Raw genomic sequence first — 13192 nt, 5'->3', positions numbered from 1 at the left:
GCTGGTCTGATGGGAATGATGTAACATACTAATGAAAGTGTTGTTGCGCAGCGCAAATCTATAAGACAACTCATGCGGAGGTAATTCGCTAAAAGAATGTTCTGCGGTAACATTGTAAGCATGCTTAGAAATAGGGTAATACATATGTAACAATACACTAGAAATGATGATCAAAAAACTTAGAAAAAACAAAATTAATAATGTAACTGTGCAGTGACTACGAAGCGATTTACAGTACGCATGTTTTTTAAGCTTTATCTGTCTATTTCTCTCTCTATTTCGGTCTAGAGGATACATGTCAGAGACAAATTCAACCGATTCACCTTGGAGAGGACTTAAACAATCAAATTGTCTGACTTGCTAGACCTTAATTTCAGTTTATAGAGTTCATTTTTTGTCGGTTCAACCAAGGGGAGCTTTGAGTCTGTCTGTGAGGGAATGCAGGGCTGAGTGTTCACATCGGACGGTAGTCCATAACATTTCTTGATATGACTCGAGTGCAACCACCCTTTACGTCCTTCAACCTTCACGGCTGTCCTTGTTGTCAGCAAGACGAGTTTGGGCGATTTCCACCTGGGCTCCAACTGGGTCTTCCGGTCGAAGTTCCTCACAAGGACCAGATCACCTGGAACCACGTCATGGGGCTTCACCTCAGTGTTATCGGGAAAAGCTGCAGCTACCTGTGAACGACAAGATTGTAGTGCAGACATCAAGGAAGCCAGGTAATCTGTCAGCATATTACAGTCAACATCAGTGATTTTACGAGGTATAGGCGTCCCCCACATATTTGGTGGTCTACCGAAGATCACCTCGTACGGGGATAGCCCTGTTCGAGAATGTGCTACCATTCTCATGTAAAAGAGTGCAACTGGTAAGGCTACTATCCAATCGACACCTTTTTCTCTACATATTTTGGACAATCTAATTTTCAGAGTTTGATTATGACGTTCCACAAGACCTGCTGCCTCGGGATGTCGAACACAGTGGAATTTCCATTGGTAACCTAACAGAAGTGAAACGTGTTTCATTAGTTCGGATGAGAATGGCTGGCCGTTATCTGAGTATACAACACGTGGTAAACCGAATCGTGGGAAGAATTCTCGAACTAGCTGTTTGGCAGTAGTCGGGGCAGTGTAATCTGAAACCGGGTAGGCTTCTGTCCAACGGGAAAGAGCACAGACAACTACGAGAACATATTTGAAACCTCGACATCGTTCCATCTGGATATAATCCATCTGGAGGACTTCAAAAGCATGATCGGGAGGTTGAAATCCACCCTGCTCTACGGGGATGCTTTTACCTGGATTAAACTGACAACATATCATACAGGTACGTACTTTCTGTTTGGCTGCTGCTCGCAAGTGTTTGTTGAACCAAATGTGTTGAATGCTGTCTAGCATAGCTTTTTCTCCTAGGTGTGCTGGACTATGTATTGTGTTAATGATGACTTGAACCATGGAATCGGGAAGAAACCATATAGATTTTCCCTTCGTCATCCATCCTTGATCCGTTTGGATCCCTCCTAATTCAGTCCATTTCTTTATTTCTTCTGGTGTAGCATGTGTCTGTATGTCAATTACATCAAGGGTGGGATCCTTAACTGTCATGCAATGTGTTGGTGTCGAAACTATTGTCTTTGTCGTGTCAGTTGTATGAGTCTGGTTCTGAGCAGTCTGTTTAGCTGTTCTGTCAGCTAGGTCATTACCCTGAGAAATGATATCGGTAACTTTTGTATGAGCTTTGCATTTCATAATCGATATTGCAGTAGGTAGATGAATCGCGTCTAATAGGGCTTGAATGAGGGGTCCGTGTTGGATGTGGGCACCGTGAGAAGTTAAATAACCTCTCTCTCGCCACAGTACGCCGAAGTCATGGACGACTCCGAATGCATAACGTGAATCTGTGTATATGTTGACTTTCTTATTTTTGGCTTGAATACAGGCTTGTGTCAGAGCGATGAGCTCTGCTGCTTGAGCTGACAAAGTGTTAATACAATTTGTTTCAATGACTCCAGTGTCTGTTGTGACTGCGTAAGCGGCCACTAACTCTCCTGTACTTGTTCTCATACATGAACCATCTACATACAATGTCAGGTCTGGATCTGATAAAGGGATGTCTGTCAAGTCTTGTCTGGGTTTCGTCGTGATAGTAATGACTTCAATACAATCATGTGCTAATGGATCTGTTCCATTTACGGGCAAAAGTGTGGCAGGATTTAACGTATTACAACGTCTGATTTCTATATGTGGCTGAAACAATGTTAATTCATAACCGGTGAGTCTTGCTATAGTCAAGTGTTGTGTTTGTGTGCGGTTCAAGAGAACCTCTACTGCGTGTGGTACTTGTACTGTCAATTGATTTCCTAACACTATGGCATCGCTTTGTCTGATTGCTAAAGCTGTTGCTGCCACTGATTTCAGGCACGCAGGAAGAGCCTGAGCTACTGGATCTAATGTACTAGAGAAATAAGCACATGGTTTGTGTGATCCTGCTTGTTCCTGAGTGAGTACTGACAAGGCAGTACCTTCGCGTTCTGTAACAAAGAGTGTAAACTGTTTACTGTAACATGGTGTTGCTAAAACAGGTGCTTGACATAAAGCTTTCTTTAAGCTTTCAAAGGCATGTATATGTTCTTGAGTCCAAGGGAGGACAGTCGATGTGGCTGCCTCCTGTGTTGTCAACTGGGTGAGTGGTTTTGCTAGAAATGCATATTGAGGGATCCACTGCCTGCAGTATGAAGTGAGACCTATAAAAGCCCGCACCTCCTTTTGTGTCTTGGGTGGTGGCATGTTAGCGATTAACTGGATGCGGTCGGGTGTAAGCTGTCTTCCCTCCTTGGACAGCGAGTGCCCAAGGTAAACAACTTGCTGGACACAGAATTGCAGCTTAGAAGGGGACACCTTGTGCCCCTTGTCGGCCAGAAATCTTAAAACCGTCAGTGACGCTTTTTCACATTCAGGTTCGCTTCGGGCGGTGATCAGCAGATCATCGACATATTGAAGCAAGGCAGTGTTAACTGGCATGTGGATACTGTCAAGTTCTCGTTTCAGTGCTTGGCTATAGATGCTGGGGCTTTCTGTGAATCCTTGAGGAGCGCGTGTGAATTTAAAACTTCGTCCATTTAAACTGAATCCGAACAAATATTGACTTTCCGGATCTATTGGGACGCTAAAGAAAGCATTCTTGAGATCAATTACAGTGAAGAACGTTGCTTCTGAGTCAATAGCTGTTAGTAATGAAGAGATACCTGGGACCACAGGGTATTGTGGTACAATACATTTATTTAATTCGCGCAGATCAATAACCAATCGATATACTGGTGATGCTTTTGGATCCGTTCTCTTAAGAATCGGAATTATCGGGGAATTACATACATTGGAGTCGGTTTCTACAACCACTCCTTGTGCAATGAGCTCGTCAATGATTTGCAGTAAAGCCACAACAGCATCTGGTGGTAACTTGTATTGTCGCATTCGTGGTAGTACTACTCCTGTTTTTAGTGTGACTCGATATGGTGTAATGTTCATGCAACCAACATCAGTCGGGCCTTGTGCCCGTAAATGTGTAGGTAAATTCTGCAGCCGGTGATCCATGTCTCTAGACACGTAGTGACCTTTGAAGTCACGTAAAAATAATCGTACTCCTTCCGGAGAACAACATATTATAGCTCCTAGAGCTTTCAATGTTTTTATACCTAACAAGTTTTCTGGACATGATTTAGTAAGCAATAAATCTGTAGTACGTGTTAATGGACCAACCGTAAGTGGAAGAGGTTGCGTTACTTTCCTGAGAATCTAAGGGAAATATTCTGTGAGCCTGAGAGGGGTGCCCCTGGAACTTCACTGCGTCGTATAGTTGTTCTGCTTGCCCCTGTATCAAGTAAAAACTTTCTGTCTTCCCCTAATAGTTCACTATGTACATAAGGTCCCTCTTGATCTACAGGAACCTCGATAAGGGGTAAGCCAACTTCCCTCTCTAGGCTATTTCATGTGTAGCGCTGATAATCGGGATAGTCAGTTTGTGCATACTGGTACATCTGTTGTGTTGTTGCTTGTGTGGCAGCAATAGGCTGCGCTTGTGGTGGTGCTACAGTCTGTTGTGGAGCTGTCTGTTGCGGAGCTGGCCTAGATTGTGCGTGCTGAGGGATTTGTTGTTTATTCTGATCCTGTCTAGGTGGACGTGGTCTTTCCTGGGTTCTACCCGTGGCGATATTATGTTTCAGAACTGGACAATCGTGTATATAATGACCTTGTTGTTTACAATAGTTGCATGTCCCTTTCGTCGGACCTGCGGAATCACCCTTTTTATGACCATCAGCTGGAACTGACTGAGCCACAAGCATTTTCATTTTCGTGTCTTTCATACGTCTTTGTTCATGTTCTTGTTCTTCTCTAATTCTATTGTGGTGATATTGTAACATCTGTAACATCTGTGACGGGGTATTACCTTGCCAGGTACTCTCAAATTTCAATACTCTATTCTTAACTTGTGGTAGGGAATTTTCAACTAATTTTGTCACAAACAGATGTGGATATGACTCACTACTTGCTTTTATGCCACTATTTATACCAAAACATTTTTCAAATCGGGAATAGAAATCACTAGTGTCTTCATCTTGCTTTTGTTTACAGGCTGAGATTGCACCCCAGTCCTCCTTTTTCGTAGTTAATAAACGTGGCAGTACCTGCACTAGTAATCCTGGTAGTGCTGTAGTCTTTTCCCCAAGCCCTGATCCTGCAGCTCGAGCCTTTTCTTCGTTTTCTAATGCTGTCCAATCTATCTTTTGGTCTCCCACCTCCCATTCCTTTTCTTTGAGTTTCTCGTAAATACCGGCAGGCATTAATACTTTTAATATTTTCATAATGTCGGGGTAGGTATACTCTCCCATGAGTAACATGTCCTTTATCTCACGGTGGAAACCTGCTGGATCCTTGTCATGGCTGGGTACTACTTTCTTCATTTCTAATAATTCAATTTTAGTTATGGGCGTGTACACAAACACGTGTGTAAAATTATTGTCTTCACCTCTTATTGGGTGTACTTCGCGTAAGGGATTCTGTCTATCTATGTGATACATTTTTCTTCCCATAGTGGGAACTGGAACATGTTCTGGGCATACGAAAACTATATACCGGTTTCGAAATTCTAGAATTTCTTTAATTAGATCAGTACCTGAACCTCTCCATTTATTCGTGAGTAATTCTGTCAATAGGTCAGGTAGGGGTCCAGGATCGGAGTGTTGGCTTTTATATAATATAAGGAGGTGTTGAATCATGTATATACTAGCTAAACGCTGTTCGTATGGGGTAAGATTCAGAAACGTGTGTGCTAGTGCATCTTCACTGTATTTGTCGGGACAGTCAGCCCATTGTACTGCTGACCTGGCCAATTCTTGTTCATCCATGGAATCGAGCATATGGTACCCCCTTCGGTCTCGGAGTAATTTATCAGCAGCTTGAAATAGGTGTTCAGGAGACCTTATATTTAACATAGGGGCTTGAAAATTTCTGTTACATTCTGGACGTATCGGATGTATCGGACCATTAAAGCCTCTAGTATTATTATGGGGTCTTCCTCTACCTACGTAAGCTATCGTATCTAATTGTTCTGGTTCTTGCTCCTCCTCTCCCTCTGATTCAATTCTGTCTGCTTCTCGTCTTTCTTTATGTATTCGTTCTACTTCCTTGCAGAGCACCACAATATAGACCTTCATAAGGACTCTAAACATCTTACATCCTTTTTGACACTGCAGGGAGTATACCGGTACCGCAGGATGCCTTTTGGGCTTGCGTCGGCCTCAGCGGTATTTCAAAGGCTCATGCACCGGGTTCTGGGAAGCCTTAGACAAATCCCATGTTCCTGGACGACATCTTGATCGTGGGAAAAATGAGGAGGAGCATGATCATTTGATGGAAGAAGTGTTACTGCGACTAAAGGAATGTGGGTTGACTATAAAGAAAGAAAAATGTCAATTGAGGAGAACCAATGTTATGTACCTAGGGCATGACATATCTGGAAATGGCATTAAACCGAAGAAGAACAATGTCAGGGTAGTGAAAGAAGTTGCCAAACCAGTGACTAAAGATCAGCTAAAATCTTTTGTAGGCCTGGCAGAATATTGCTCCAAGTTTGTGCCAAATTTGATGGAGATTATGGAACCTTTGAAGGTGATAATGAAAAAAGGCACTGCCATCAAGTAGGATGAAGAATGTGACAAAGCATTTAGTAGTGTAAAAGACGGTATATTATGTGCACCAATCTTGGGTCATTTCGATGCTGCTGCCAGAACGTACATAATGATTGATGGCAGTAATGTTGGAATTGGTGACATCCTAATGCAAGTGAAAGATGGTTGATAGAAGTTTGTTTCTAGATGCCTCTAGAAGGCCAACTTCAATTATTAGGTCATTGAATGAGAGGCCCTAATATGCTGTTGGGGAATCAAACATTTTAGATACTTTATGTGGGGATTACTGTTTAAAGTGAAGACAGATCACATGCCATTGACTCACCTTTTCAAGGGGGGTAAGAGGCTTGGAGGAACGTGAGCCCGAGAATATCTAGGTGAATGTTAACTGTCTTAGATTACAATTTCATGGTACGTCAAGGGTTTAAAAATGTGATGGCTGACTGCCTATCTAGATTGTCTATGAAAAGTCTGCACACGGAAAATAAGGATGATGAATCGGGGTCTACTAATGGAAGGGAGTGAGGAGTCAACCATCAATAGAGAAGAATGGGAAATGGCAATGAATGATGATGTTACTCTACAGGAATTACAAACATGTGTGACTGAAGTTTAGAAATCTGAAGGGACGTTCAACGCCCAGTTTAAGATTTATTACCACGTGAGGGATGAATTGAGTGTGAGTGATGAAAAAACTGATAAGGAGGAACTAGATTTTCCACCCAAAAATCTCAGAAGAAAAGTAATTCATATTGCACATGAGGGGCACCTGGGGCAGACCATGATGAAAAGACGGGCCCGCCAGTCTTTTTGGTGCCCCAGGATGGATAGTGCCATTGAGGATGCAGTTAAAGAGTGTTATGCTTGTGCCAATAGTGACAAGTCCAGAATTCTCAGACAAGCTCCCTTTAACTGAATGTAACTACCCAATAGACCGTGGGAGAAGGTGGCTATCGACTTCGTGGGACATATAGCCAGGTTAGGTGAGAGAAATAGATACATAATTGCTATCATTGATTACCACACCAAATGGTTTGTCATTGAAACTACAGGGTCCATAAACACTGAAAGTGTAATTGGATTCCTTGAGAGGGTGTTCATGGATGAGGAAATACCCAGAATTTTAGTATCTGATAACAGGGTGCTGTTTGCATACAATTGTATGAAGGAGTTCTTGAGCTAAACAGGGATTAAACACGAAAGTGTGGTGGCTTGGTCGAAAGGATCAATTGCTTGATTATGGAGAATATTCAGTGGTCCTCAGGGAATGGTTTTCCTTGGAGGAAGGAGCTGAATAAGTTAATTTGGGCGTACAGGGTCACTCCTCAATCAGTGACTAGCGTTTCACCTTTCATTTACCTAAAGGGCAGGGAGCTGGGAATCAAAGAGATTCTGGGATTATGAAAGAACAGGGAATGTGTGTGACTGGGTAGAGATGCTGTAAGGAGAAGTGTGGTTGAGACACAAATCAAAGCCAAGAGTTACTATGAAGTTAAAAAACATGTAAAGGAATAGTATATAAAGTGAGGAGACTGGGTGGTGGTAAGGAAAATTGGTATTGCTAGAAAGGGGGAAAGTACGTTTTCCAACCCAGTTAAAGTGAGGGAAGCAAAAAAGAGTGTTGTAGTTTTGCAGGATGGATCTGAGTGGAGTCAAGAGAGTATAAGTAAATGCTCACATGGATGTATAATGGAGGGTGAGTTTGAATAACCACCATCAGAGATATAAGTCTGGCAGATATTTTCTTCAGTACAATTATAGACACTTTGTTCTTTAAAGTTAAATCTATACCTATTATTGTGTTAATGCTATATATTATAATTTTTTATGTGCATATATATCTAAAAGTGAGAGGTGGATCTAGAGAGAGAAGCTGGAGGTGTCTGTGTGTACAAATAAACGTCTGGATACTCTAGGAACCATTGCTGAATGATCTTACAGTCACCCTATCACAGTGCAGCTTCCTGTCTGGCAGCCAATCCCTGCACTGCACCTTGATAACACAACACTTCATACTGCTTCTAAGTTACTTTTCAATCTTATCATTGTTTGCCTGATCCAAATACACAAAAGTTTCTATAACAATAGGAAAACTACCTTGTTCCGTGCAATAGTGAAACCTTGACCTGCAAAAGTCACTGCTCAGCAAGTCCATTTCCCATGCACTAGGAGCAAACTGTCATCGAGTTCTGTTAGTACATTCATACAAGAAAAATTTAAGTTTCTACTTTGGTGGGACTGACAGGTCCTGACAGTACACCTCTCCTAGCAGGCAATTTCACCAGTTCAATATTCAACTTGAGGTACCTCTCTTCAAAAGTTTAAGAATATCATCAGAACCGCACAATTATTGTTACAACAAATCTGACAATCAGATCCACATAATGTTTGTTCTCAATTGTCATCTTTTTCATTCGCCACCCTACGCCGACTACAACTTCCACCATGCACTTCTCCGCACTTACTTAATTTCCTCATTTCACACGCAATCCCTATTGATTCTCATGTTGTTGTTTTTCTTCAGCCACCTCATCTCTCTGGAACCAGGATCGGATTGGGACTGGATCAATTTATCCCTTGGGGTAAACCATCTAGATCATAAAGGTAAAGGGTCCAGTTCTGCAGCCAATTAATTTATCAGTTTAAGAGTCAGCACCATTCGGAACTATCCTCTGCTACTAGATTTGTTGGCACACAAATTTGAATCAAATTTGTACTCATGGAGGTGCACCAACGGCTAGTACTGGGAGCGCTGTAGTTCCGATACAGAATTTGGCGCTCCCCGTAGGGACCCGCCACTATTTCTAATTAGGTAAATTCATATGAATATGCTGAAACATTTTCTTAAGAATGACAGACAAGGATTATCATTTCAAAGCCTTATATAAATAACATGCCATCAGCGAGTTTAGCAGCAAAGCATAGATATCATAAGTACAAAGAACTCGGTACAGTTCTAAGTGAAACTCAGCAAATATTCGACTTCTAAAGGTGGGGACTTGGGTTCTCTCAGTTACAGATATCCACATTTAGACAAAGCCTTTCATACATTCTGTGGGAATACATGGTTCTCAGGTGAAGCACTAATAGGGAACAAGCTAGAAAAAACTTTATACTACAGACTACATTTGAGGATCCTCTTATGATAGTAATACATTGAGATTCAGTCATTCTCACAGCTTTAGCTGAACAGTTGAGCAGATACATTGCTTTAGCAAGAGCCTTGGGAGGTTGAAAATGTCCATGGATTAGTAGAGTGAAAATATCTCTCAGAGAACACTCGCTGCTTAGTCATGTGGACACTAGTGATACTTTATTTAAAACCGAAAACAGCAATAGTCATCATGTGGTATATTGTGATGTTGAGGCAAGATGGAAGACAATGTAAACACAATCTAATGTTAGTATAAGCTCAGTTCGTAATTCTCTTTATTGACAGAAAATCAACTTTCACAGCATCTGGCATCCATGAGTGTTTCAGAAACTCCAGGACTCAAATATTTAGTAAAAACAACCACCAGAACAGCTAAAACATGTCAGCCACTCTGTTATCTTTTAGTCTCTGATCACAAGGTGTTAGTTCATCCTGGCTCACTAGACTCTGGATGAATGGCAATCCTGTTGTGCAAAGTAGATGGGCTGACTTTCGTCACACCTGATTTCCTGACTTTCATCATTCTCACTATGCAAAGCTCTTCACCTCTGTGCCACTGCAGTGTTTAAACTGAAAGGGGTGCAACAACAGCTCAGGTCTACCACAGCAGTTTGAGCTACCGATTTCCCATGCCACCTCTTCATCTCCGCTGTAATACTTCTTTTTCTGTCAACCTCATGGAACTATCCTGTGAGATCAAGCACCATGGTGCCTCTGAATGGGAGTGGTTACCACACTGTATTCTAAATGTTGTGTTTGCATTTGTTTGTACAAACGAAGGTGAATCTGCCTATAAATCAGTACTACAGTACTTACATGTAGGTCATTATACTACATTTATATTTATGCCTGAAGGTTGTTAGTGAGGCTGTTTTGTGTAGTGAGAACCTATCTGTTTTCACCTGAGGATCCCTTTAAATTTGGGAGCAAATGAAAAGACTATCTGTCTTAATAATATCACCAAAAATGTGGTCTTCACAGTGTTACAGACACCCATAAATGAATTTTGAAAATGCGCTATGAAAATGTGATAAATAAAGAAATAAGGATATATTGTTTGTACTGCAGGCCTCTGAGCAATTGGCTATTAATAAAACTATAATGGTTCAAGAAAAAAGAGTCATTAATTGTTTTTCAAACAGTTACCCTCATTGGAATGACCATATATAAAATGAGAAAGAAATAGAATGGCATCATAATGCATACTATCTGTAATCAGACAATGCAATTGTTGACTAATAGGTTTTGGTGTATCTGCTTAATTTTATAAGGAAAAGTACACAGTAAAAGAAATATGCAAGTGCACTCACCTGAGAAACTGGTTTTGCAGGCCTTGCCAGTATCCCTCCAATATAAATGGTGTTTGGAAGAAGAGGGCGTGCAAATTCAATGGAAAAATCAGTGTTATAGATCCAGAGTTCTGGTTTTTGGTAGAGCTCAGAAAGAACTGGTCTAGCTCCTTCAGGGAAATGGTCTTCTATTGCTTTGTCAAACTTTCTGTTTACTTGATGATCAACTATTTTTGAGGTAACATACATGAAGACGTTCTTGATACGCTCCCAGAAATCCATGCGATCTGTCAAACGCGACTGGTAAACAGGAACATAGGATGGGGGACTTGGGATGCCCATTTTTTGGGCATCCGCAAATATTGAAGGAAAGAAAGTAACAAAAGGTAAACCTAGTTTTTCCACAAACAGGAAACAGCAAGGGTTAAAGCTGTCAACTACTGCAATGTCATATTTCTCAGTCTGGAGGGAGTTGACGATTTTGGATTGGTTGAGCAGGATGTTGCACTCGCTTGCATATTGCTCCATAAGCCCCAGATAATCCCTCAGATCAGATCTAGGGGGAATACAAATTAAGAAATATATAACATGCATTCTCTAGATACTCACTTTGGCTCAAGATACTCAATCTTCTTATAAGCGTTAAGCTGGCATGCAAATACACTATACACTTTTCGATAGAAGCAATGAAACACACTTTTTAATTTTATTTAGGTTCACTAGAAAGCTTTACTGTGCGAAGGGATTCACATAACGACCAGCCTGCAAACATACCGGTGTGACCCGTTACGAGTAATCTGGATTTAGGCCCCAATGCAGTGCGCAAAGTTCCTTACAGGGCATTCAAGGAATATGTATTATCGGGCTCGATGGGTGGTCAGGGAGTCCAGAGACAGTAAGTGGCTTAGGGAAGATGCAGAGGAGCAGTTGGGAGGCTGGGTAAATGTAATGCATTACTACCTCCAACAAATACTTAGAAGTTCAAAGTACAGTGTAGATAATGTTGTTGTTTAATTCTGGTGGCACAATGAAATGATGAGAGATTAAAGTAGGAACAGCTTTCAAAAGGATTGCTTCATAGGTATCAATATACATCGAGAAGTTTTGAAATAATTCAAAGCACTTTTATACTTGCAAAGGGACAACAAACGCTTTTATCTAAAAACTATGTAACATGCACTACCACAAATACTGCAAAAACTATACGCAAGGTATTTCATTCAGTAGAGTATCCCAAAGTGTATTTAGCCAGGTTTGCCTGTATGCCAACGTTTTCCCCACTTCGGGTGATCTTAGAGCTCATCTGTGCAGCAAAGGACCAACATTCCTGTTCCACTATAAGCATGTAAACCCTATTTAATAAGTAACCTTACTCAGGAACACCATGTGCTCAAAGGGCTGCGTACTAAACTGTAAAAGGTGTATGCAAGCCCTTGCCCACTTCCATACCCTCCTTCAGGGTCTCAGTAGCATGCGGTTTTAATATCCCCCTTCACGTACCCCTGACAACCCGGGACGCGCACGCCAACACGTGACTCTAATCTTTCACAATACCCTCCGGGGCACGATAGCACGTGCTGTTACTATTCACCGTCACGTTCCCTTAACAACCTAAGACGCACATGCCCACACGTGACTTCCACCTTGGGCGGTTCCCCTTTTTTGTGCCCAGGATACATCTTGGACGCCGAGTTCGTGTCTCTAGCATCCACCCCCGCGTTCCCCTGACAACCCAGGACGCGCACGCCTACACGTGACCTCCTCCCTTGGGCGGGTTCTCTGACTCGCTTTCCTTATTTGGGCACGGGACTCAGCCTGGACGCTCGGATTGGCCCGCTCCTTCGGCCATTGCACAACCAGGCACTGTACTGCATGCATCGCCGTCACGATAGCTCCGGACTCCGGATGCACCGCACCAGGAACTGCCTCACAGCCGTAATCACCCCAGGCTGATTTCAATGCTGTCATTAAGCACGCTATTTAAACCCGCCTTTGCGGCCTCACTCCCATGTTCGGGCGGACGAGGAGCAACACCTTAGGCTGAATACGGGACACTCTGCGTCAGACAGTAAGAGTATGAATGGTGGCTGCGTGTTGTTTTAAACCCCTTCGTGGGTGTAATTGTGGAATGATTGTGGTTTCATCCCGATTGCAGGCTTGCAAGGGTCCACGTTCTTGATACATTCAGTTCGTTGACTACTACATTATTCTTCTTCTCTCCCTTTAGACTGGACAGAAGTGTCTCCTCCCTTCCCCCCATGTGGCAAGTAGTTTGTCTAACTAGGGTAAGCCTCATGAGAGCACTTTTTGACTCTCAACATGTTTGTGTACTCACGTAGAGTGGCACATGTCACGTGATTAGTCACTCACCTTAAGGTATTTACGCATGTGTATATCTTGACATTAATGTTATTTATGTTTTCACTTTTGACCTTCCTTCTACAGTTGTATATATTTGTTTGTTTGATCTTTCCAATAGGCTTGACAGTTGGAAGCCATCTAGGTAGTGGAGTGTGGCCCACGCCACACCCGCGCAGTGGTATTCTCTTGCTACCAGTTGGT

At 42.1% G+C, this 13192-nt stretch overlaps 1 protein-coding gene across 1 annotated transcript in view; it reads right to left on the bottom strand.

The window, feature by feature from the left end:
* The window catches only part of LOC146864080 (UDP-glycosyltransferase 3A1-like), a 680300-nt gene that overhangs the window by 253438 nt on the left and 413670 nt on the right, over positions 1-13192 (bottom strand). Inside the window, exon 4 of the mRNA XM_085640710.1 lies at positions 10652-11186. Coding sequence (XP_085496836.1) covers positions 10652-11186 — 535 coding nt within the window. The remainder of the gene's footprint in view (positions 1-10651; positions 11187-13192) is intronic.

Source organism: Triturus cristatus, chromosome 2_1 (assembly GCF_964204655.1).
Source record: "Triturus cristatus chromosome 2_1, aTriCri1.1, whole genome shotgun sequence".
Lineage (NCBI taxonomy): Eukaryota > Metazoa > Chordata > Amphibia > Caudata > Salamandridae > Triturus > Triturus cristatus.
Note: the sequence above shows the minus strand (reverse complement) of the source record. Positions and strands in the feature narration are given on the sequence as shown.